Source organism: Anoplopoma fimbria, chromosome 3, assembly GCF_027596085.1.
Source record: "Anoplopoma fimbria isolate UVic2021 breed Golden Eagle Sablefish chromosome 3, Afim_UVic_2022, whole genome shotgun sequence".
NCBI lineage: Eukaryota > Metazoa > Chordata > Actinopteri > Perciformes > Anoplopomatidae > Anoplopoma > Anoplopoma fimbria.
In genome coordinates, this window is record NC_072451.1 from 18,860,259 (window position 1) to 18,886,437 (window position 26,179).

Genomic DNA, 26,179 nt, shown 5'->3' on the forward strand with positions numbered 1-26,179 from the left:
CAATCGGGGTCCTTCAAGGGTCCTTTGAATGCATGTGGCGCGATATGGGAAACTGTGGAGAATAGTTTGACAGCAGGAGAGCCAAAGAGATTATTATCACTGTTTGGCTCTCCATGTATCCACACAACATGTTTTCTACAGAGCAAAGTTGTTGGTTTGTCCGCAAGGTGAGTCTTTAAAAGTTATATTTTCTTTCATAAAAGACGAGACGTATTGCGTGGGCTAGCGTGCTAACTTCAAGTAGCCTGTTTGTTTATGCTAACGTTAGTTAGACGGACCTAATGCATCTTTCAGAGAAAAACAATAACAAGTTACAGAACACGATATAGATCAGTATATGAAGGTATAACGCTACCAGCAATGAGAGTAGTAGATGAGTAAAAAGAACCGGAACAAGGACAATTAAACGGATTAACACGAGAAGATTACGTTCACGTTAGCTGTAACGTTATATATTAAAGAAGATCTGGATTCACACATTTTGTTTTTCCCATTCATCTTTTATATCAATAAAAAAGCGTAAATAAATGTAAAAGGGATGTCTGTACGTTCACTTCTACGTGAATATGAGTGAACCAGCACAGTGATCATATCAATAAGATCAAACACGTGACCATGCAGAGGCTCAATAGTTTGTACCTCAGTGCAACAGGAAATAAAGACTGTAAATAAAGTCAAACCGGTCTCAGATAAGGATTACTTTTATTAGGAAACACTGCTTATTATATTCTTGGTTTTTTCAAGTAATTGTTTAGCCTGTTAAATGTCAGGAAATAATTCAAACTGCTCATGACTAAGATTTAAACTTGATGTCAAATGCACTCACTGAATAAACATCACATAGAATCTGGGTCCTTTTTTTTCCTTTACCTTTTCATAAACAGGGTATTTTAACACAAATAATATTTGTTTTCCTCATGGTGGAGTTGTGAACATTACCAACTAAGTATTTTGTTTAAACTTCTTACAGATTAAACTCTTACTGCATTTCACATCACCCTGGTTTACATCTCAGATCTTGGGAGTAGGCAATGTTGCAACAGGGTTTTGAAGAGAATAGAGATCATACATTTGCAAAAAAGTAAAGAGAGGCCTTTTGGATCTGCTTAATATACCTTTTTTATAACCTATTGACAACCACGCAGAAGAATGCTTTGTCGGTTAAGCCATTGCTCTGTAAAGGGGTAAATTATTGATGTATTTACTAATGACTGACTGCTCTTCTCAGGTGATCTGCTGGAGAGCCGTGGCCAGCATTGCTTGGGCTGTCCTGTTGTTGCCACCCATCACAGCGGTTTTTGTAATCCTCAGCAGGTTCAGTCTGCTCCACCCCATCCAGACAATATCAGGTCAGTCTCCACGCCTATTGTGAGATTTGACTCACAGTCAATCTGGAGTTGTTTGAATCTCACTGTGGACTGTTTTTCTACATGCAGAATGCCTGTCCTTCTTAACATGTGCAAGTGCCATCTTCACCTTCATCCTGCTGTGTGGAGTGATCATCATGGTGGGGATCATGAACCTGGAGTATTATACAGGTGGGTGGAAGGCCACTGAAAATATATATTAAATATTTCCTTGATTGACAAGGTCCTGCAGGCTCAGTTCAGAGTTTATGTACACAATATGAATCAAACTGATGTCTTGGATGAATGAATCAGAAGTGACATCTAACCATAAAAGGAAATGAAGTGTCTGCATGTGATACAATTTACATAGGACTAAATTATTTGATACATTTTTATTAATGTTATCACTTTATTCCTTGATAGAGTAATAGAGACATTGTCTGAAATAACGAATTATTTCTGCGATTTTTCACAACCCCCAAGTAATAATAATAAAAAAAAAAAAACCTTTTTAAACAGTCATTTGTAAAGTATATTTTGTTGTAGTTAATCTTGACAAATCTGTCTTTTAATTAATCATTTTTGGCACTATTTTACCCACAGTATCATCCTTTCCAAATCAATCAATATGATGCATACATTGCAATATTTTTTGTACATCTTGTCACTGCATCCAACTAATATACCTGCACATCATATAATGCAGTGTTGGTAACAGTGTCTAGTTTGACAGCGAGCACATATGCTAGCCTTTGGTTGTAACTGGTTGTTTTTTCTGTTTCTCTTCAGTCATCCCAACTATTGCATGCTCAAAAATTGCCCTGTTGGGTCAGCTGCTCCACCCTCGTCAGTTTGTCAACTCCATGGCCCACTGTATCATGGGAATAATCGTGGCTTGGTGTTGTGCCATCACTATTGGTGGCAGATACGAGACAATTGGCTACCCTTGCACACAGGGTGATGGGTAAGCAGCTATCTCGTACAACTCATCATGTTGAGCTTTACATGCTTCATCCACAGCCTAATTTCCTCCATTTGTTTTCAGCACTGACAGTTCCCCTCAGATGTGTCTGAATGAATATCACCTCATGATTCTGCTAGCTGGAGCCTTTGTGGGAATCTCTCACAGTCTGCTTGGTGTGATCTACAACATGAACTATGTGTCTTTTCACAGTGTTCAGGTACGTGATATGAGTTTGCCCCTTTTTATCTTACTGATGATGCAAAGATTGAATATTTAAGTTCTGATTTTGCCTGGAAGGCTCAAACAATGACCGTAGGCCAATGACATGCATACATTGCCTCCTATTTTAAGCTTGAATTGAGTGTTTTGCTATATTTAGTGTCTAGACGGGGAGTTAGCCGATGTGAGTTGTAAGCATTCAATCAAAAAAATACATCAGTGGTCGTTGCAGACACACCTGGCCCAAAGACGTTGCCATTTGTTTTCATTAAGAATTGCTCTCCATCTTACAACTCTGTTTAAATCTGGTTTACACTTTTGCCAATCAACATGCATACTGTCAGTGATGTAAGCCTTGGTATTACCAGTTACACAGGCTGGCCCAAACTCAAGAAAAATAAAATGACTGTCCCCTTCAAATGGTTGCTGATAAGCGTTGATGTTAACACACTGTTTTCCCCCCCCAGCAATACAAATACCTTCGCTTTAAAGGATCCCTACCTTTGGTGGTGAAGTACAGCGCCACTCAAGCACTTTACTCTGTCAGGAACTACATTGTTGTGTATTTCTTTTTGGGTAAGTGATCTCTGTCTACAAATGAAACTTCAATAACACAGAGCTCTTAGAACAAACTGATATCAGAGTGAAAACATGCATGATCTTCCAAAAAGTCTCTTTGATAGGCATGCTTTTCTTTCTTAAACCTGAGCTCTGTTTTTATTTTGTTATTGATCTTTGCTGCACAAAGTTGTTAGAGGTGATAGACAAAATATTTCAATTTATTATTTACAGGATATATTCCAAAAGCGTGGATTTGTAAAACACTGAATCTTCATTTGAACAGGTCAGTATGAGTGATGTTTTTCTATATATCAAGTCAGTTTTATTTATAGCCAAGTATCACAAATTGCCTTAATTGGCTTTACAATATGTACAAATAAAAATACTTGCAGCTACACAAGGCTGTTCCTGGCCCGCATTCATGTCTTCATGTCTGTGACCTCCACCTCTAGCTCTGTCCACCCTCTGGACAGCGTAGCTGGACTGCTGGACCTCTCCCTGCTCTACCACCAGTGGATCAGTGCCAGCTTCCTCCTCTTCACATGGAACATCACTCTGCTGCTTTTTAGGATATTTGTCACTGAGGTATGTGAATCAATAATGTATACAATCCCTAATATTGCAAAACCAGAGGTCTCACGGTGACATCCATACTAATGCATGTAATTGGCCCAGTTCTGACAATCCCTTCTTATACCAATTTGTGACTGTAATGGGCCTAAAAGTGTTGTGTTGCAGAGACGACCTCTTTGCTTTTTAATTATTTACAGACACTAGGGGGCAATGTTGTCATTGCTTTGAGTTCTCAAGTATCTGAAGCGCACCAGACCAGAACTCATTTCACATGTTCAATTCAATTTACACTTAAGGAGTGTGCCTTTTTAAAGTCATCTCATGTATTTTCTGTTATCTGCAGGTGTACAGTTTTCCTGTGCAGTCATCGTTTACGGAGGATGCCCATCAGTGTCTTCCTAAAGTTCTTACAGACAAGCAACCAATTATTTTGAAGGTAAATAACATACATGATTTTCCTCTCATTTGTGCTCCCTGCTATTCACATTTTGGTGTTGTAACTTGTCTTTTCCCAAATGTTAGTTTCTAGCTCTGCAGGACTTGGCTCTGCTGTCCCAACACTCCCCATCAAGACGCTGTGAGGTCTTCAGTCTGAGTCAGCCAGGTCCGTCATGTTCTCTACACAGACAAGTGCTCCTTGCTTGAGCTGTTACTGATTGATTATTTGCAACAACAAAAAAATACAATCGACACTCCACATAATCAGACTGTATTTATACACAATGAGCTTACAAAAAAAAGGAAACGTATTTATATTTTTATGCTTGTCTTTCCCAGGTGGCCATCCTCACAACTGGAACGCCATCAGTAAGGAGTGTCTGTCTCTGCTGGCTGATCTGACCCAGAGACTCATAGCCTACCATGACACCGTAGCAACCAATGGCAGGGCCAAATCCCTGTCTACTGGGAGTGAAAGGAAGACCTCATCCGAGACATCAGGTATGTTGCTAAAAATCATAAATAATGTAATTGTTTATGCCCAGTCCCCTTTATCATTTTTTTTCTTTCTTTCTTTCTCAATAGTAACATCAGGCGCAGAAGATCTGATGAGCCCGAGGCAAACTTTACTGTTGAAAACTCCAGCTTCTGTCTTTGCACGCTCCATTGTTGGCCCCCCACACAGCCCTCTGACGGCACCGTTCACTCCTGACCTGGACAGCCCTTTTGCTTCTCCCGCCCTGCGCCGTCTCACTGCCCCTGTGGACCAATGCTCACCGTGGTTTGGCACAGTGCAAAGCCCACACATCATGAGGAGAGGCCCAAAGCTCTGGTCCACCTCCACAGGTGAGAGGAGGCTAATGGAAGACACCAGGTCGCTCACATCAAACTGACACTTGGGTCCAATTTTAGCCAGTAAATAACGAGTTTGACCTCATCTGAAACTAATGTTGAGTCAATTTTGAGGTGTATTTTGTACCTTTTCTATATTCTGTATTTATTCACGTGAAATGACTGAACAGAGGTTTTGGAACATCTGGTATGGCATGATGTCAATTTATAGCTCTGGGTATCATTGCAGAAGTTTAGTAGCAGATTGATGATTAATAGATATCTGAGCTTTTTTGCTTGTTCCCATTTTTTTTTTACTTGGTGTCTCTTTGTACAGATTCACAGGTCAATGGCAGTCCCCCCGCATCGCCTGCCTCGGTTCCCAGTCCCAAGCAGGAGCAATCCAAACCAAGTCGCCTGGCTCAGTTCCTTCAGAACAGAAAAGAACAGGTACTTCAGTCTTGTTGGTACCACACAGAATTACAATATACAAAATATATCAATATGTTTATACAGCATTGACTTTTCATAATTAACATTTATTAACATTGGGCAAACAACAGTTGTCATACAGAGGGGTCCGTCTTGTCTGATCTTTTTTTTTTTTTTTTTACTGTCCAAAACCAACAATCTGGCAGTCATCTCTGCTTTATGAAGTGATTGGCCAGCAAGTGCACAGTTGTTAAAACGAACAAAGCCAATCACCTCTGTTCTGTAAACACAATTAAGAACGTGTGTCCTGTATTGTGGCCTGATTACTGATGATTACATATGTTTTATAATGTAAAGGTAACATCATCTGCCTTTATTCTCAGTGTTTGTCCATCTTAAAAGTGGGGATATTCCATATTTGAAGTTGTTTAGCCCACTGTTCAGTCTGTAAAACTATTATTTCTACATTTGTGTTACCTTTTCATTGTGTAGTTTTGAAAGCAAAACAACTTTATACTTAATTGTCCCATTCAGGTTAAAAATTTCTTGGCAAAACGCGTGCTGATAATGTATTTGTTCAACAAGGTAAGGACGTGTGGCATGTGCATGCTGTAATCTGTAGACACTGAGGGGCTCCCTGCATGCTCTCATCTTACACTGTAGCTTTTCATGTAGTTTTACTAGATCTAACAACCTCACCCTCTTAGCATCACTAATTCAACTCCTGGTTCTGGGCTCAGTTGTGCACACATTACTAATGTAGCACTTTTCCGTTCACCTAGCTGTTAAGATACAATGGTACTAATTACTTTAAAAGCTTGATTTAAGGAGTTGTGTAACCAACTTGTCTTTCAAGTCACTTGAGTGCTTTACTATTGGGTTTATAACATTTAAAGGTTAAGAAGTCATGTCCTTGTGATCATATCAGGAGTGTGAGGCACTGATGAGTTTATCATCGCCAAATAATGTACTTCCGCTGCAGTATTTCCTATTTGTAGAAACTAGTTTGGTTGGTGTGCTTTGCTTCCTGAGGTTCACCTATCTTCCGTTGATCACAGATGCATGTTGAAACGTAGTCTCATTAAAGCCTGCCCATAATAACTTCCTGATGCATCAGTCTACTGTATATATGCATCCGTCTGTTCAGTAGAAAGCTCATACAAGTTAACATGGTCTCTTACAGCTTCCAGAAGCCTCCAGTCAAGCTCTGTTTGCAGACAGCCAGGCTCACATCTGGGCTTTAGAAGGTGGGAAGAGATGTTTGACTTGATTTTCATTTTATATGGATGCAACACGTCCTTGTTGATACAACATGTACGTAATCATGTCCTCTAATATCCTCCTACAGGGCTGTCTTACCTTGTTCAAGCCTCCTTTTCAGAAGACCAGTTTGGTGTTGTACAGACTACATTACCCAGCATTCTTGGTTGCATGCTGTTCTTACAAGAGGTAAGCTGTCGTGGTTTAACGCAGCCGCACTGAGAGAACACATTGGCATAGCAACCATGATTGATCGAGTTTTGGAATTGGCTTAAGAACATACCTTGTACTGAACGTTGTGCCTTAAAGACAAGTAGAAACTACGGAGTGCTTTGTGCTTGCTAAGGTTTGAGAAAGTTAATTGGACGAGTTCATCTAAATCATTATAAAACACATTTCCTTTATCTAAATCATAGAAACTCCTGTGGGTCAGTCAGACAAGTCAGTTATTGACATTTTTATTTATTGAAAATCAGTCTGTTGAGGCGAGTCCGACTGAATTTGAAGGTGCTCAGTGTTTTTGCATGTAAATGACTTTGTTTTGTGAGAAGCAAAGGCATCAGGGACACAGGGATTTTCCACATACTGTACATATTGACACAAGATCACCGTGCACACACTGACGGCAGTCGTTTCCTTTCCTCCTTGTTTTCAGGCAGTAGATCGCCACTTCAAGCTGCCTCATGCCTCCAGTAAGCCTGTGAGGTCGTCCAGCAGCATGGGAGACTCCACTCACAAAACACTGCGCTTCGCTCTCAGGGCCACTCTCAAGACTGCCATCTACAGGATAACAACCACTTTTGGAAATCACTTAAAGTAAGGCCTATCATTAAAATGAACTTAAAAATAATATAATGCATACAGATATTTATTTTAATATATTTTTTTCTAAATCCTCAGTGCTATTCAGATGTCTGCAGAGCACCAGAAGAGATTGCAGCAGTTCCTCGAGTTCAAGGAATAACACAACTGACACTTGGCTCTTGTGCTGTCAGATTCTTATTGGGATGTGTGTGTGTGTGTGTGTGTGTGTGTGTGTGTGCACATTAGCATAATTGAGGCAACAAATGAAAGCCCATGGTAGTGCCTCTTTTAATATTTATGTCTGCACTATGTCATTGCGGATTGTATCTGATAGGCTAGATCACATCCTCTGACATGCATGAGGCGCTGGCTTCCTGCCCAACAGACGGACTGAAACAGGTTGGAAGCCCAACTGTTGGAGAGATTTAAACTAGCTTACTGTATACGTAAGCAACTCATTCCAAAAGATATTTGCTTTATTTGTGTTACAAGGAAGTCATATCCCGTAATCATATTTGACCTGGGATGAGTTGTAAAGGGCTATTTGCGCTGCATTGGTTCTAAATTATGTACATGTACATGTTCTTTTGGTTTCACGATTCATTGGCTGTCTTATGAAATTACTATCCTTGTGATTTCAAAGCATTTTCAGTTTGTGTGAAGAGTGAGACGGATAGTATGAGATGTCAGAGTGATGACATAGAAGCTGTGTTCTCTTTAGTTTCACAGGTGTCTGAAATGTGTTCTGGAAATATATATTTTTTTAGCATCTGGTTTTGTTCTAAACACCAGCCTGGAGAACTAGTTTACTGTAAGCTGTGCGTGTCAGTTCATGTTATTCAACTAAAAAAAACACCATTGTCAGATTTACTGATCAGACACCGCTGTTTGTACATGTCAACTATTTGTGTTTGTCAGTTTTGTTTGTGAAATAAGGCTCCTTTATGTCAGATCAAGGATGGAGATTTGTTGTGACTGTTAACAAGTGTGGGGAATATTCTTTGATTGTCAATGCCAACAAGTATTGAGTTAAAATTCTGAGACCTGTAGAATAAAAACATAATGTTAAGATCATTTGGCAGGTTGTTCTTTTTTCATTTCTTGGCTGAAATAAGCTGCTTCCTCTACTGCTTCCAGACATTTCAATTCTTTATATAGATCAGGTTTTAATGGGGGAAAATAAGTAATGTAGGCAGCTCTTGTCACCAGAGTAACTTAAGGAGTCCCTGGTTGCACACTGGAAACAGCTTGGAGGAAGAAGGTGTCTGTTTGAAACATCCATTAATACTAAAAGGTCTTTTCCTCCACAGACCTGGATCGTCTTTGTAGGAACGGCACAGATGCTACTCATGACATCAAGGCCCAATATTATTCAAATGTCCCAGTAAGCTTTGTCAGTGAGCTAGAATGCACAGTACCAGAGGTAGCTAAATAAAATTAAGCCATAATTAATTTCATTGTCTACACCTGTTCCAGAAAAGTCCTGCCATACAAATAATTTTTTTGATATGTGCATCTGTTTTAAACGATAACATGTCTTATAGACCAAATTAATTGTAAAGCAAAAATGAGACCAATGAGACCACGTCACAACAATCCATTTTACAAAAAAAAATTGTAAAATCATAATGCTAGACCTGAGATGTTAAGTTTTGGTTTATACTGTAGTTGTATGGCACGTGAGCTTTAACTAAACACGGATGGTCTGACTAAAGATGCTATTAAACTGCATTATAGGAAATGTAGATTCTTTTTTGGGGGGCTTGAATGACTAAAGTGACGAATAAGTTTCTGGCATTCTGCCAAACTGGTGACAAAAGTAAATACAATTCATACATACTATATGTTACAATAATACAACACAAAATGAGACCATGTAATGACAACATCAAGAGCACTGTCTTTTTGTTTATTGCACGAATTGTACATATTTCCAACTTAACTGGTAGAATGCAATATTAGGCAGTGGTGAACAAAAAAATTGTTCATCCAAAGCCTTATGTATACAAGATGCCAAAAATAGCCAGTGGGAAAAATCTGGATTTAACTGTCTCAAATGATGGATGAATATCTAGAAAGGAAATACTTTTTTTTCCTTTTCTTGAACAAGAAATAGAATCAGAACGTTAATACTCAACAGCTGTTCTGCTCATAACAGAAGGATGTCATTCATCAAGGAAAAACTGAAGAAAAATGGTGCCTCAAGTCAACTTTTTTCTCTGGATTTTAAAAGTACTTTGTCCTCATATAGAATATAAACCTCTGCATCAATACCAATCAAATGTTTTGACATCTTTTTTTTTTTTATTCTCTTTTTTAAGTCAAACAGCATTTGCTGAAGTTGATTTTGTTTTTACAGTTTTAATATATATTTATATATGTACATATCAATTCAACTAACTAGAGTTCTCATAGAAAATGAGAAAAGCTGGACTTTATCGCTCTCACACAACAAATGACTGGCAAGCATATTGACCCTGCCCCCCCCCGTCCTCCTCTTTGAGTTGTCGTGGTGTTCAAATGTTTGTTTGAAAGACATCATTCAGCAATTGTTTTGAGACCGATCGTAATCACATTTTCAGGAACCCCATGGTTATTACTCCAATCTCAATTAGCACGTAGGCAGTGTTTCAATTGGGATTTGCTCCAGGTCGGTTCTGGCTCTTTAAAATGACTAAGTTCCCCAACAGAGCCCCACATCAGTCACTATCCTATGCACATGCTGAACACCATCCAATAATTCCTGTCAAAGATGGAGAGTCAGGGAGGAAGAAGAAAAGGGAGGAGGGAGGAGGGGGAGGAAAGGCTGGTGGAAGCAAACGAAACCTCCTCCTCTTCCTCGGTCAAAAAAAACCCAAAACGCTTAAGTGCAAAATATCTCCTCACTCAAAAAAAAAAAAAAAAAAAAATCAATAATAATAAACTTAACTTCACTGTGGGGTCTCCATGGAGGGACACAACGGCTCTTCCCCCCAAAAATCACACACTCGGTGCACATTTTGTCTGTGTTTTCAAACTAAAGCATCCCTGATTCAAAGTGCACTCAGTAGTGAGGGGGGGGAGGGGGGGGGGGAGGGAAAGAGAGAGGGGAGGGAGTAGCTCGAGGGCAACATGTCGGGTGATGCAGCATGTAGGGATTCAGAAGTCCTCGGAGCGAAAGCGTGTGAAAAATGCAACTAGCTGCACAAGATCAGGGCAAGAAATCAGAATGAGACTGGGGCGATGCAGGGAAGGGACTCTGGGGTTTCCCTCTATGAGTTCAAATCTTAAAGGGAGTCACATTTAGGGGATGGTTTGATGCTATGATTCTAAGCTCTTACTCCCCTCATCAGCACAGAGAGCTCAAGAGGTGTGTCAGTAAGAGAGGGGCGTATTGTGTGCTGGTGATGTATTTCTTCCTATAGGGTGCCTAGAGAGGAGGTGCTTGTTGCCATACAAACGCGGTACATTGTTCTGGAGCTAGACAGAGCATATAGATAATGTATGGACAAGCAGGGGCCTCCGAGTGGTTTTATAGGGATGTAAGCACTCACTAAACCTCTTTGTACAATTCTCAGAAATCAGGATTCTACAAGTGTGTATGCAGGGTGAAATAGTCATTCGCACACTCAAAACTGATGGAAAACCAGGAGTTAAGCTCTGTCACTCTGCTTCAAAAGTATGTTTAATTTAGTGTGCGTTTTATCTGAGTATGTACGTGTGTGGAAAGAAAACAAAAACAAGTCTGTGGCTCATCAGTGTGCCAGTGTGCTGAGAGTGCTTGCCTATGTGCATCAATTCAAGGGCATTAAAGTTTATGTATAGGTATGTATGCATGTTTGTGTGTCTATGTATGTACGTGTGGCTCAGGAGGACATGCACTGGACGTGGTCTGGACCTCCTTCCTCTTCATCAGAGGAATCTGGAGAGCTCCAGGACTCATCTGTGTCCGTGTCCGCACCCTCATGACGGGTCTGAATCAAGACAAAGATGAGGAGAATAGAGAAAACTTTTGGGCTGAAAAAGGAATTTAAACATCTTGCCAACCTGGTCCTTTGTAGTTAGAAATAGCACTGTACATTGTTCACATTGGAATACCAATTGTTGTACATTTCCTACCAAAAGACCCGACAGACTGTAATCCAAGGGTACTACCAACTGCATCCTACATAGTTTTTAAAAGGGACACTCCAACATTATAGAATTATCTTCTCATAAAATCGGAGGACTCGCAAAACACGGATAAATAAAAAATAAAAAATAATCAAAGCAGAAGCGAAAATCGTTTGTTGTAGAGTTTGAGAGCTCACCCTCTGAGGCCGTCTGTTCCTCATGTGTCTCATTAGGAACCACAGCAGCTGGGTGTCGTACTGGTCGCCGTGGCGCACACTGTCTTCATCGCGGTCCCGCTTGTTTTTCTTCATCACCTTCACAAAAACACAACAGGTGTGAATTTGGCGAACAGTTGCATGCATGCAGAGCAAACATGTCCTTGATACAAATTCCATTACAAAACTGGATTTGTTTTTTTATTTATATATATATATATATATATATATATATATATCTCTGTCAGGTCAACCTTTTTCGGTGATATTGCACAGACTCTGTTACAAAGCGGTTTTCATTAGAGTCACAGTATACCCTTGTCTCTACAAAAGGAGTGGGTAAAAATATACCACAACCAAAAAAATTATGGCAAAAACTATACAAAACTGAAGGGAACTAGAAGGGCGTACTCAATTGAGTGCAGATCTCCGTCAGTTAGGTCTGCAACTAGCAGTACTGTATTGTGTGATTAAATGAATACGACCAACAATAGATTGTCTAATAACTAGTGGAATATAAGGCGTCCTAAAACACACTACGTTCAAACTCAAAAACAAGCAGCGATGTATGCAGGCTATCGTCTCGAAGATGTCATATAAGACGCATCACACAATCTTGCCAAAAATAAAATAGAAATGACCAAGCTGTCTGCCTGTGTAGCAGCAGCAGAGTGGGGGCGATGTACTCTGCAGTGTGTGTACTGATGTTTCCGTTAGTTGTTCACGGATAGCCAAACACACCATTAAAAAAAAACACTAGAAGTGAGCAAACCGTTTTCCCTCCCACAGTGTCTCTTGTTGCAGAGGAGCATATGGGGGGTCGGTGATGCACTCAACTGTGTTATGACTTTGGCTTTTACCTTTCAGAAAGTTTGAGTCACTGCAACCACAAGAAGTCCTTGAGCAAAATGTTATGCAGTTTGCTGCAACAGAATGCAAGATTACCCCGGGAGAGACACAGAGATGAACACTCAGAGATAATAGAGCAGAATAGAATACCTCTTTAAGGCCCTTGAGTCCTGTGGGGCTTTCAGCTGTTGGGGCCCAAAGTTTGATGTCGTGGTCCAGCCCACTGGTGGCCATACCTGGAAGATGGGGATGCGGCTCCAAACAGTTCACCTGTAGTTGTTGTGGGTAGAGAAAATTACTGAGATGCCAAAATGAAGATGGGCAAAATTAAAAAAAAACAAAAAACACTGTTAATACAGATGTCTCAAGTGCAAAAAGCAAACTCTACTTTGAAAGAAAATACAACCAGTACATAGTGCAAGTGTTTCTTATCAAAATAAAAGAAAAATTTGTATTTTGCTGCAACTGATTACAAATACTGAGTAATCACCGCTAAGACAAAGAGATTACAGAAGCACTATAGATCAAAAGTTAGTTTGTACAGCCTATCCCAAGTCATCTTTTAACCCAATAAAAATATCTATCATTCCCCCTCTCTTTGACTCACCACTCCTCCCCTGTCTCCCTCCATGAATTGGACGATTCGAGCAGAGTACTTGTCCCACAGATAGATGTGTCCACAGTCACTTCCACTGACCACAAACTCACTGCATGGCCCGTAGAAGTTCACCCCCTTCACTGTGAGAAAGAGGTGAAGATGAGGGCATATGATACAGAGTCAGTCTGTGTGATAACCATGATCTCTTTGCAGTCCTACTGTTAACTTTAAGAGAAAATGAATCCATAGATTTAATTAAAAGTTTTCTTTGGTTAAATCGCAACAGCAAGAATGATCAGTAATCCGGCAAATGCTTGTGAAGTTGGGCTATAGCGGATACGTTCAATTTTAAAACTGTGGGTACATGCAAAAGGCACTACTTCATTTTTGTACAAAAATTGTTGTGAACTAAATATAACACCTGTTGCATTATTGCGGTGTCCCTTGTATCTCCTGCGATAGTCTGCCCCATCACTGTGGTTCGAGTCAAACAGGTAGATGTCCTCATCATTGTAACTGACCAGGAGCTCTGTACACAAAAAGGGTCAAACACTCTTTGGTTAATTCCTTGTAATGCAGCAAGGCAGAAGATGGTCTGAGGTATTTTTTTTTTATCATGTAGAGATATTCAGACAAGTTCAGCCAAGTTGTTTTATTGAGCTAAGTAAATTCCTGTTATTAACTCTAAATTTGACCTGACTTGTGTTCTGCTATGATGAGAGCACACTGACGCTTTTTAGAATAGACCCCATTCTGTTTGAATGTCCCTGATATTGCATTGTGGTTGCATCAGGCAGCCTAACAAGGGCAAAGGTTTTGGCGTTTTAAGACATTGAAACAAGCATGTAGGACTCAGAATTTTCAGTATTTCTAAAATATGTTCATAACAGAAGGAGAAATGAAGGACAATCAAAATGAATTCAAAGATAAATGTTAAACAGAATTATAGAGATTGCAAGGGAATGAAATCATGCTATGGGATATTCAGTTTTTTCCATACACACTGCATGCAAGCTTTTACATGTTTTTATTTCTGCTGTGCTTGTGATAGGGAAATGGAATTTTTTACCTGAGCCATCGTGACTGTACACAAGGCAGGTTATGTTGGTTTTGGACTCACTGGATACCAGATGTGAAGGACAAAACTTTTTCAGCACACCATTGTTATCATTCTCATTGATCTTCCTCTGGTCATAGATCCTAAAGAGGGTGAGGAGAAGAGGAAGTGAGAAAAGAAAAAGGGAATTCAGAAGTAACATCTAAGAGACAGTCAGCTAAAAACATTTTAATATTATTATACTATTTTCATTGGAAGCCATTTGGCATTTATAGTGAAATAATCAGCATTAGCACCACCACTTGCTTCATACCTCACATACTGGTCTCTTCCGCCCACAGCAAATTGTTGGGTCTTTGCTGGGTTGACATAGATGGTGTAAAGTCCCACCTTTTTATCACCCTCTTTTACAACCACCAGTTTACTGCCAGACAAATTTAAAAGGAGACAGAAAAACAGTCAAATGATCTCTGGGAACAGGTAATGTTTTAGAAATCATTACGTCTTATGGCAAAGACAGGAAAACTGACAAAGAGTAATGTGTTGAAAAGTGGATGTCCACCAACACTGACTGTAGTGTTGTTGCGCAAATATCCTGTCTTTCAAACAACTGCCTAAAAAGGACAGATTTGTATCAATACTTCCGTGTCGGAGTTGATGACATTTTGATCACTTACTGCACAAGCCAGTTCCTGAGTTGACTAAATTTGAACTTGGTGAACTTTAATAATAGTATTACTCACTTGGCAGGACGGTCCAGACGCAGATCAATACCAAACACCACAGCATCCTCTCCAGCGGACAGAAAGGAGCAGGGGGAATCTGGCTCAAGGGCCAGCTGGAACCAAAATAGGTAGAAACTAGAATTACCAACTAGCAACTGCATGACTCTGCCAACCAGTCAAGCTGAAGTTTACTTCAAGTTCTGACCAAAATGTAAGAGCTTCATCATTTTTATCCAATTAGACATTTGTATGAAATAGTCATAATTAGCATATGAATTCCTGAGTTATGGCAAAAAACAAGTTTTGTGAGGTTACAGTGAACTTTGACCACTAAAATCTAATCAGTTCATCCTTGAGTTTGTGCCAGATGTAATGAAATTTCTGAGAAACACATGAAGTCAATGTAAGGTCACAGTGACCTTGACTTTTGACCACCAAATTCTAATCAGTTCATTATTCAGTCCAAGTGGATGTTTGTTCAAAACTTTGAAGAAATCACGTTGACAAGAATGGGGCAGGCAATCCCGATAAAAATGCCCTAGGCACAGCAGCAAATTACGGCACAGACACATCAACACTTCCATTCACACATGCAGTGCAGACACCCACCTTGTGTGCAGCCCCTTTGTGCTGTGCGACCCGCTTGGTGTTCTTGCAGCGCTGTGTGGCAGAGAGCTCAGCCACTCTGATCTGACCATCTCGAGCACACATGGCCAAGGTGGAGTCTCCACTGTGAGGCAGGAACTTTGCCTATAAACATTAAGGGCAGGGAGAAGAGAAGAAGTCTCTGACCACAATAGTCACTTTGATTAGTCACTCACTCAGTCACTTCAATCTGTGTCTACTATCCTGTCAGTTTTACCATTTACTATAGCTAAATATGAAGTCATCACCTGTTTGATCTAAGATTTTTGTTTTCCCTTACCTGAAACACGTTGCTCTTGTGGCCACTGTCAAACTCCAGCTCAGCACGGCGGACGGCCCAGTCCCAGATCACCACTCGCAGGTCATCGCTGCCTGAGGCCAGGCGTGTGCCCGAGGGGTTGAAGTGCAACGTGTTGACGCAGCCCGTGTGCCTCTCCAGTCGGCCCTGGAGCTCCAGCCTCTGCACCAGGCCGCGGGCTCCACACACGCGCCTCACAAACTGCTGTGAGTTCCTGCCGATCTCCCTCGAGCGCAGTGAGGGTATCGCCCGCCATGTAGGGCCACGCAGGTCACACAGCTCAGCTCCCAACCAGGCCTCCATAGCCTCATTGTCGTCTTCATCATCATCTTTCTGTTCTTCTTCGTCATCGTCGTCCTCGTCGTCATCCTCATCTGAGCTGCTGGATTGATTGGTGCCGCCGCCGCCGCCGCCAGGTCTATTCCTCTTTCTAGCAGCCCTTTTACCGCCATCTTTATCCCTTGCTCTCTCCCGTCTGCCTCCCTCACTCTCTTTTTCACCATCCTCAGTGAGGGAGTAAAGACCGCTGCCATCCATGCTGTCTGTGTCTTCTTCCTCCTCTCCCTCTCTGTTTGCCCGCATCTCTCCATCCACATCTGGCATTGGCTTGTCTCCAGATGCCTCTCCTATGTCTTTGAGAGCTAAAGAAGTAAGGTAAGCCAGAGCCATGGAGGATAAGGTTAAGACATTTCTGTCAAAAGGGTGTATAACTACAGCTGTAAACTGTACCAATGTATTCCTCACAGTAAAGATATATCGTTTTAAATATGAACATAAATTAAAATACATACAGTACCAGTCAAAAGTTTCAACACACCTTCTCATTCAACTACTTTGAAGAATCTAAAATATAAAACATATTCTGGTTTGTTGAGCATATGTTTGTTTACCACATAATTCCATATGTGTTCCTTCATAGTCTGGATGTCTTCAATATTAATCTACAATGTAGAAAAAATGTGTGTCCAAACTTTTGACTGGTACTGTATTGTAGCACTGTTTCTTCCATATCAAAGTTAGCAGCATACATTTTTTTTAAAGAAATAAATGGGGTTACCATCTTGAGAAGAAGACTGTGTTGGTCCCTCTTTGCTGCAAGAGGCATCTGTCTCATTGTGTTGATCTTCTTCTGCTTCTTTTTCTTCAGAGCCACCTGGTAAAAGCCAAACATGTCTTGTGATTAACAGTCTGTTGTGCATGATTTTGAAGGTTTTTGTTGCACTGGTCCTTTACCGTTTAGCGCAGTGGATTTGCAGTCAGCCTCAGCCATTCTGTCTCCTTTGTCCTGCGTCGACCTGAGGGAGAACCTTTGGACCCCAAAAAAAAAATATTTTAAGTTTGTTTATGAAGCAAAAATAACAAAGGGCTCAAATAATAAGATAACATGCATGAGTAGGACGACACCATTGCATGCACACAACTGTCGACGCTGCACTGTGTGACTTCCACACTAGCAGCCAGGCTAATGCTGCTGTTTTTGTCGTGACATAAACAAACTAACTCGCTTTGCAGCTGGCCAACAGGCCCAACTCATGCCGTGTTTCTGGCTTCGTGGTGCTTAACAGTGCATTGTCCTCTGCAGCGCTCCACTTACCCCGACACTAACGCGAACGAGCCTGCGTAAGGCTAACCAATACTGAAACTAAACATTGCTGCTAAACAACCAAACAGCTGGTCAAAACACGAGCATTGCGTGCAGTGGCTAACTAGCATAGCTTCCGTTACCTCTACTCGAAGGCCCGACGAGGCGTACTTCTTAGTTTAGTCCTGATCTTTATTGCAGATTTATTGTTCTCCACCTGCCTGCTTAGCACATGTGCAAACTTAAGTGCCCGGGCTGGAGATCCTTCCTCCGTAAATACACGACATTAGGAACGCGTGCATGAAGCTTTTTAGTAAAAGACAGACTACAAAGCAAGCCAACTGCGTGCACACAAGGTTGACTGCTCTGTTTATGTTTTGACGGTTCAGTTTCTTTTTTTTTTTTTTTTTTTTTTTTTTTTTTTTTTTTTTTTTGGACTCCGTTTCCGGTGTCGTGCACGCTTTTTTTTTTTCAACCGGAAGTTTACAGAGGGAAAATAATAAAGGCAAAATAATAAATAAATAAAAATAATACTAATACTACTCATACTGTATGAGTAGTATTAGTATTATTATCTTTATTATTATTTTGCCTCGATTAATAAATAATAATAATACTAATACTACTCATACTGTATGAGTAGTATTAGTATTATTATCTTTATTATTATTTTGCCTCGATTAATAAATAAACATAATAATAATACTAATACTACTCATACTGTATGCGTAGTATTAGTATTATTATCTTTATTATTATTTTGCCTCGATTAATAAATAAACATAATAATAATACTAATACTACTCATACTGTATGCGTAGTATTAGTATTATTATCTTTATTATTATCGATTTAAATATTATTATTAATACTACTCATACTGTATGCGTAGTATTAGTATTATTATCTTTATTATTATTTTGCCTCGATTAATAAATAAACATAATAATAATACTAATACTACTCATACTGTATGAGTAGTATTAGTATTATTATCTTTATTATTATTTTGCCTCGATTAATAAATAAAAATAATAATAATACTAATACTACTCATACTGTATGAGTAGTATTAGTATTAGTATCTTTATTATTATTTTGCCTCTGTAAACTTCCGGTAAAAAAAAATAATATTATTTTTAATTTTTTTAGTAGTACTACTAAAATAAAATAAAATAAAATAAAATAAAATAAAATAATAATAATATAATATTCATAATAATAATAACTGCTATAGATGACCTAGATAATTGTTTACGCCATATGTATCAAGTATGGAGTTCAAATCCTGACTCATTTAATTAAACTGAATAAATTACACATTCATTCATATTTTAATTCATTAGTTCAGAATTTATTTTCTTCATTAATTATTTTAGATTTCATAGCTATTGTTCAGCAGCCCCTGGGGACTTGGTCCAATTCTGTGCATATTGTATTTACAGTACCAGTCAAAAGTTTGGACACACCTTCTCATTCAACTACTTTGAAGAATCTAAAATATAAAACATATTCTGGTTTGTTGAGCATTTGTTTGTTTACCACATCATTCCATATGTGTTCCTTCATAGTTTGGATGTCTTCAATATTAATCTACAATGTAGAAAAAATAAAAAATAAAAATAAAGAAAAAACATTGAATGAGAAGGTGTGTCCAAACTTTTGACTGGTACTGTATATGGTGATTTAGGAATATGGAAAATATTTGCACACAAGTAAAGTCTTTAAAGTAACTAGACTTTCTCACCATCTTCAAAACAGGGCAATGTAATTAAGCAATACATTGGCCTTGTCTTAATTGCTTATTGGTTTCTTTAGCTACTTGGGATGTAAACCAGGCATTGACATATTATACATTATATAGATGTCATTGAAAGGTAAGCTTTTTTACTTTATACATTTCCATTGCAAGCAACCACTTCAACATTAATCATTGTATTTATTGTTGAAGCAAATGTTTATAAGAGTAGCTTTAAATACATATCACTCATTTTTTTGTGTCACTTTAAAATGTATTTTCCCTGTGGGCACCTGCTGGTGGGGCTCAGGGTTGGGGCTGCTGAGCCCCTGTGTAACTTTTCTACCTTCAGTGCTACAGTTTTCTACTTTCTATTAATAATGTCCAATTAACCAGTTCTTATCTAACCAAGATTAGAATCATTCACAACATGATTGACTTAGCAAATCTGACAATAAATGAGGTGCTGGTTTTGTATGGTGTTTGTGTAAGGAGTACTCTTATGTGCTTTACCCATACCTCTAAGAGGGTGCTGCTGCTATTGCAGAGACTGACAAATATGAATATGGGTTGTTGTCCTCAATTTATTTTTAGGGATCTTATCTGATACTGTAGACAGTACATTTGGTGGGTAATTGAAATGTATTTTAGTGATTTTTTTGTATTTAAGTAAAAAAATGAGCAAGTTTTCATACTTAGCTTACTTTTATACAAGTAGAATCCCATGAGCCTGCTCATTGTTGGAGGAAACATCTGGCTCCCTAACTCAGTGTAAAACAAGATTGGGATCCCCCAGCTTCCTTCCCGTGTTTATGTCATGGGCTTAATGACAGTGATCCACAGTAAATCCCATGCTGGGAGGATGTCCTTCTCCCTGTTCTGTTAGATCCCTTGATTCTTTACTATCTAACTTATAGAAACACAAGCTATACACACACCATAAAGAACTCATAGTCACCTGTCAAATCTGTTTATAATCCACATGGAATGTCAGCTGAGAGTGGGAGACTGTGGGGGGGAAGGATTAATCTGTAACACACACAGTTTTTCATAGAATAAAAAGAGATACACTGTGTGGTGTAATAAAACAAGTGCAGACATCTTAAGTCTTTTATCCAGTTAATCGACCAACTAAACATTAACTGCCAACAACTTTAATAATCCATTGATCAAGTCATTTATTACCGTCAACTGGTGATTTGATGATTTTATCTTTTTTTTTTATTACAATCTATTTCGTTTTTTGTTTGGGACATGCGGTGGTCATTTTTTTTTTTTAGAGTTTATAGAACAATCATTCAGATTTAATTGAAACATTTATCTACAGATTAACTGAAAATGAAATAACACTTAATTGAGCCCCATAGATAAAAATGAAACCAACATCCAATACATTAATGTGAAATGTTTTGATTGCTGCCAACAGCTGGATAATTTACGTATATCACGTTTAAAAACGATATCAATACATGTACATTTTAACCTCAGAAATCAGATTCTCATTTGCGTAAATATATAAAGTGGAAGTAATCTGCACTGTTTAAACACATTGCCGTCATGCCTAACTAAATTAGAAGTTTCATAAAGACATGGTTTTACAGAGCTTCTTTCATTGGCGACTCATTTCAGAAGCAGGGGGAAATACATCACTTTTTTTTTTTTTTTTTTTTATAACGACCATCTCCGTGGAAATATCACAGAAGAAGGAGGAAGAAGGAGGTGGAGGTGGTGATGGGGTGGGGTGGGGTAGTTCACACACAGTGTCTCACAGCAGCCTGCCCCACGCAGCGCTCATAAAGTGCTTCAGCTCTCCGCGTCCTCCAGAGGCGATGCTGGAGTTCGGAGAGACGTGCGGACCTCGCACAGGCTTAAAATAGGGAACAAAGTTTTTTTTATTTATTTTTTATTCGGCATTAACTTGCTGTTTTTCCCACCGCTCCCGGACATCATGGAGTACTGGAGGCAATGTGCGATGTGGCTGATCAGCTGCAACGTGCTGCCAGCCAACCACCGGGTGATTGCGGACACGGCGCAAGTGTTCGACCTGGCGCAAACCCTGCGGGACGGGGTGCTGCTTTGCCAACTTCTGAACAACTTGAGATCTGCCACTATCAACCTGAAGGAGATCAATCTCAGGCCACAGATGTCACAGGTAAGACATTTCTGCGCAGCTCTCAAAACAACTTGTCTCTCGTAACGTGTGCAGAGGAACTGCAAAAACTGCTGTGAAATCTTGTTTTGGTTTGCCAGATTTGAATGGGATTTAAGAGCGTGCCATAAACGCAAACACTGTGTTAAAAAGTTGGTGTTGGATGTCAATATACAGTACCAGTCAAAAGTTTGGACACACCTTCTCATTCAACTACTTTGAAGAATGTAAAATATAAAACATATTCTGGTTTGTTGAGCATTTGTTTGTTTACCACATCATTCCACATGTGTTCCTTCATAGTTTGGATGTCTTCAATATTAATCTACAATGTAGAAAAAAAATTAAGAAAAATAAAGAAAAACCATTGAATGAGAAGGTGTGTCCAAACTTTTGACTGGTACTGTAAGTTCACTTTTACTTAATAATTAGGCTCTCCAGAAACAATTGCCCTTTTAGTGGTTCGAAGCCAAATCAATGTCACTTATGCTTTTGAACACTGACTGTAAAATGAGTTGTGAATGAAGTAGGCTAGGTACTTAAACAAGACAGAAGACATGAGTAGGCGATGAGAATAAAGCAGGTCTGTAAACACAACCATAGAAAAAAAGTAAAATATATGCATACCATTTTTTGTTTTGTTAATACACCTGCAGGCAACAACAAAGAGTTTCATAAAGAAACCTTATTCCAGGATTCTTAAAAGTTTGGTGTGGTATGTGAGGGGAGTTTTACCTTTAGGTTGCTCCATCAAGGATTTGCAGCACAAAGGTGAGCTTTTGATCATTTCCAATCAGTCTCGTTGACATAATGTTCAAGTCCAGAATTTGGGAATATAGAGCCATCCAATTGTGTCTGTTTCAAACTGACATTTGGACACGTCTTTTTCGGGCTGCTTCTTCGATAAATGTGACAATTAGTCCAAAGGGACTCATTGTCTTTTTAAAAAATCTTACTTCAAGCAATTGATTCTCTTTTGATATACTGAGGGAGTGCTATATGTCCCTTAGCCCGTGAAACCCAAAAGGGAATGATCCAAGACTAGACCTCTCCTTACCCATAATTCTTCCTTCTGTCACTGGAGAGGCCTGATAAAATCCTGGCTTTGATCCACCCATTTGTTAGGGATCTTTTACTACGTGTGCAATAGCTCATAGTTTGCTTGCAACTGAGTTTGGAGCCATGTGTAGTTAGCTATTAGTAGACTTTGTGAATTCTTCCACTGAACCAAAGCTCAAAACTGAGATGTTATCTCAGTGATTGAATATAGGTTTAATAAAACAAAATGACAAACAAATTGAAATTAATTTGGTAAAAAACACATTTTACTTGATATAATTGAGATAGATGTTTGTAGGAATATATCTTCTTAAAATCAACTTAAACTCGCTAATAATCTTTTTGTAATATGTCACAATAGGACTTCCTGTGCACAGACCTTAAACGACATTCAGGCAACATGGCAGGTGATTAGATCTTTATCAGGTCTTCCTAAAAGTATAAGATACATATGACAAATTTCACGCTTAACACTCTTCAACATCTTGGCTTCTTAATAAGGTCAAAGGACCCATTAGTAAAAAAGACACACACACAGTTTAGTGGACTTCACATGGTTAGTTTTTTAGAGGTTTTTTTAGTTGTTGTCATAGATATATGATTGCAATGCTGTTTCACCCCAGATTTCTTAAAACATAACTTAAGCAAAGAAACTATTTCTGATTTTACTATCCACAAACTGGAAGAAAAAAAAAAAGGAGACATCTAGTTAAACAAATCAATTTTTCTTTGAAAATCTTCGCTTCTGTAATAAATAAAAGCCAGTTCCAGAGCAGGGCATTTTTATCGGGTTCATAAACTGCATTGTTGTGTTTGCGCTCTGTCAGTGTACATCCACTCCTCTTTTAGCTTGATAGTAAAAGCAAAACCAGGGCTTAATGTGCCGAACAATGGCTGGCCGAAGCCTGCAGCTGTAGGCCGTCTGAATATGGACGAGAAAGGCATGTGTGTCAGTGGGCTCCAGATTAAAAATGGCCCTTTCAGTGTGCCCTGCTGACCTACGATCTGGGAAATAGAAACAAGGGCATGAAGGTAATGGACTCGCGGAGAGAGTGCAGTGTACTGTAATGAAAATGTGCCCAGAAGTGCTATTTATATCATGCTGTATGTTTGACTTCAGCGCAAATGCAAAACATGGAGTGAAACCGTAAAATTCTTATATATAAAGTATAAATAATTTGGCTCTCAATGTCATCTCTGCTTGTTGTTATTCATTCTTTCATAGAGAAAGTGGAGAAAAGGGAATATTCAAAGAAAATCTTTCAATAGAGACAACAGCATCAGACAAATCAATGCTGCTAAACACCAATATACATGAGCGCAAGATAATCAATAATGTAATAAGGTACAAAATGAAAGTGATAGTGCAATATCAAATCAACAGAGTCAAGATCCCAACTAAATACAGCATCAATCAGCCCCTATATTAACCCCTCTTCAATCTTTATAAACATAACATGCCAAGAAAGACCTGCACTTTTATTGTCTGTGTGTGTGTATCTGTGAAGCCATGGTTGTAGTGTTTATTCTCAAAGTAGAAAGTGAATATGCACCAGGGCTTTGACTGTGATCAGGAGCGGTGCAAAGCCATCATGTATATGCACTTCCTTTGTAGACAAACAGGGCCCCAGGGGGGGCGGTGGAGTGATTACAGGCGTCTCCACGATGAGCTGCTGTGATAAAAGAGACCCTATCTAGTCTCAAGAATCAACTCAGACTATAGTTTAGTCATCACTTAAAAATGTGCACGAGGGAAAACGATGTTGGTGCAGTTGTTAACTGTTTGAATGCCTAACTGGGTGTTTTTTTCCTGCTCCATTTGTGTAGATAGATTTCAGTGGCCAACGCTTGAACCCATAACCATAAGCACATTGTTTTCTATGAATGTTCTTCTACTCCACCCTTCCCACTGACACACAGATCCTAATAGGAAGTGACACTGAAAGAGCACATGTTTCGTGGTTTCATTTTGCACTGTGAAACTTTATATTTTCACTTTCAGCTTTCTGTGTGTGTGTTGTTCACCTTCACTTTTATAAAGGCAGCCTCAAGTTCTCTGTGCTCGCATTATAGTGTTAATGTAGGTTGTTTGAGCTTAAACAGACTTAAATGGTTGGTTCTTCCAAATTACATTAAATACTCTTTTAACTCATGTTAGAAATCAGACAGACAAGATAGCCAACCATGGAGCCATCTGTCTCAGGTTGCTGCAATTGAGGCACGTAAGTTGTATGGTTATTTGTGACGATGAAGGCATTAAACATTTTTAAACAGTAATATCTCTTTCCAGAAACAATGGCGCTGTTTCTCTTGATAATCCACAGGCCGTGCTGTCAACAGTTTAGCAGATCAAATACTTTAAATGAAAACTGATGTTGGACACTGTTTATGCGAAGAAATGTCAATTATGCAAAGTATTGTTGAAATGCTGTGAGCATGGAGAAATCTGTCACATAGATTTGGTTGGCCCTTTTAATTTTGCATCTCTTTCAGTTGATCAAACAAAACATACCTTGGGCTATATAATGTATTAAAAAATGCCCCACATGCTCATTAACAGCAAAAAGAAGAACATTGTAGTGTGTATAAACTAAAACCATCTGCATGGCTACGTTTGACTAAAATATGTTTTTTTAAATTCTTTTTTGATGGTATGGAGGAACTGACCCATAGACCCATTGTCCATAAGATGATTCCAGCATTAGGAAGAGGCACATATATTATGTAAGGGATGTACAGAGTCAAGGTATATTTAATGTCAATGTTAAATTTTTGCGATTTGCAGTTCCTGTGCTTGAAGAACATCCGTACATTCCTGACTTCTTGCTGTGAGGTGTTTGGGATGAAGAAAAAGGATTTATTTGAAGCCTTCGACCTCTTTGATGTTCGAGACTTTGGAAAGGTAACAGCCTCATGACATCAAAAGAACATATAACATACAACTGTATTAATACAATTACATTTTAAATTAATTAATTAAAAATATTTTATGAAATCTTTACTACGTAAGGTAGTTAAGTGACTTAAGATCATTTGCATCTACATTTTAACATTTTAGAAAATGGAAACATGGCACGTGCATGTATGTGAGTGTCAGAATGTGTCCACCCATCGCCTCGTCTTGCATTTTTTTATGATGCACTTCTGAAGGTATCAGTTGACTTGTTTTATTGCTGCATTGTTGTGGGAGCTGGTTTCAGTGAGGGTAAACATTGTGACCAGGTCAGTGGGTTTGTAGTGCGCTCCTTCAGCTACTCAGTGGACTCTCGCTCGCAGCACCAAAACCTGATTTAACTGAAGAAAGCACACTCACTCTGAACAAGCCTTATTCCCTCATATCCTTACTTCAGTGCATTCGGTGCATAACTTTGCCTCCGAGCAGTATGAATTGGCTGAGCATCTCTGGCTTATCTATGGGGAAATATAGTATGAATTTATTTGTATTATTATTTACGTGATAAATGAGATCTATTCAGTGATACACTTTATTTATTACATCTAAAATAGATAACTTTAAGTCTGTAAAAGTGTTATCATCGTTACAAAAAGATTTATCTGGTTAAACTACAACCCCTTATGTGTAGTATTCTCTTCTTATAAATGTAACTATTTTGTCAGCACAGATATTAAATCTATTTTTAATAATTTATACATTATCCCAGGTGGTTTGAGAACTACTGGTATACGCTAGCACATTTTTATTAAATATGAATAATAATCCAGGCAAAAGGTATAGGAGTC

The 26,179-nt window shown here is 38.9% G+C and overlaps 3 protein-coding genes across 5 annotated transcripts in view; 2 read left to right on the top strand and 1 right to left on the bottom strand.

Moving 5' to 3' along the window:
- The first annotated feature begins 17 nt into the window (after positions 1 to 17).
- On the top strand, positions 18 to 8,496 carry ndc1 (NDC1 transmembrane nucleoporin). Of its 2 annotated transcripts, XM_054596114.1 has the most exons (18): positions 18 to 167; positions 1,229 to 1,349; positions 1,437 to 1,538; positions 2,139 to 2,313; positions 2,395 to 2,530; positions 3,000 to 3,108; positions 3,325 to 3,376; positions 3,546 to 3,678; positions 4,010 to 4,102; positions 4,189 to 4,270; positions 4,444 to 4,605; positions 4,690 to 4,950; positions 5,273 to 5,385; positions 5,902 to 5,952; positions 6,551 to 6,614; positions 6,716 to 6,816; positions 7,283 to 7,443; positions 7,528 to 8,496. In XM_054596114.1, the coding sequence occupies exons 1-18, from the start codon at positions 114 to 116 to the stop codon at positions 7,589 to 7,591; spliced, it is 2,034 nt and encodes a 677-aa protein (XP_054452089.1). In that variant the 5' UTR covers positions 18 to 113; the 3' UTR covers positions 7,592 to 8,496. The 2 variants fall into 2 exon arrangements, with proteins under 2 accessions (XP_054452089.1, XP_054452090.1); XM_054596115.1 differs by lacking the exon at positions 5,902 to 5,952.
- Positions 8,497 to 9,317: 821 nt separating this feature from the next.
- On the bottom strand, positions 9,318 to 17,875 carry dcaf8 (DDB1 and CUL4 associated factor 8). The gene is made up of 13 exons (XM_054626090.1): positions 17,636 to 17,875; positions 17,144 to 17,217; positions 16,968 to 17,063; positions 15,893 to 16,551; positions 15,577 to 15,717; positions 14,986 to 15,080; positions 14,556 to 14,666; positions 14,255 to 14,385; positions 13,607 to 13,714; positions 13,195 to 13,325; positions 12,738 to 12,857; positions 11,721 to 11,837; positions 9,318 to 11,384 (listed from the first exon to the last, which is right to left on the bottom strand). The coding sequence occupies exons 2-13, from the start codon at positions 17,178 to 17,180 to the stop codon at positions 11,277 to 11,279; spliced, it is 1,854 nt and encodes a 617-aa protein (XP_054482065.1). The 5' UTR covers positions 17,181 to 17,217; positions 17,636 to 17,875; the 3' UTR covers positions 9,318 to 11,276.
- A 3,102-nt stretch (positions 17,876 to 20,977) lies between these two features.
- Positions 20,978 to 26,179, top strand: part of LOC129113336 (guanine nucleotide exchange factor VAV3-like) — a 44,907-nt gene continuing 39,705 nt past the window's right edge. For both annotated transcript variants that reach the window (XM_054625572.1, XM_054625580.1), the window contains exons 1-2: positions 20,978 to 21,382; positions 25,224 to 25,340. In XM_054625572.1, the coding sequence (XP_054481547.1) occupies positions 21,179 to 21,382; positions 25,224 to 25,340 (321 nt within the window). In that variant the 5' untranslated portion in view covers positions 20,978 to 21,178. The remainder of the gene's footprint in view (positions 21,383 to 25,223; positions 25,341 to 26,179) is intronic.

Excerpts from the sequence above, each read along its gene's own strand:
- ndc1 (XM_054596114.1), top strand. The coding sequence starts at position 114 with ATGTATCCACACAACATGTTTTCTACAGAGCAAAGTTGTTGGTTTGTC. Across the intron at positions 168-1,228 it reads GTTGTTGGTTTGTCCGCAAG|GTGATCTGCTGGAGAGCCGT; the intron begins GTGAGTCTTTAA and ends TGCTCTTCTCAG. Across the intron at positions 2,314-2,394 it reads CCTTGCACACAGGGTGATGG|CACTGACAGTTCCCCTCAGA; the intron begins GTAAGCAGCTAT and ends ATTTGTTTTCAG.
- dcaf8 (XM_054626090.1), bottom strand. The coding sequence starts at position 17,180 with ATGGCTGAGGCTGACTGCAAATCCACTGCGCTAAACG. Across the intron at positions 14,386-14,555 it reads GGAAGAGACCAGTATGTGAG|GATCTATGACCAGAGGAAGA; the intron begins GTATGAAGCAAG and ends CACCCTCTTTAG. Across the intron at positions 13,326-13,606 it reads ACACCGCAATAATGCAACAG|TGAAGGGGGTGAACTTCTAC; the intron begins GTGTTATATTTA and ends TCTTTCTCACAG.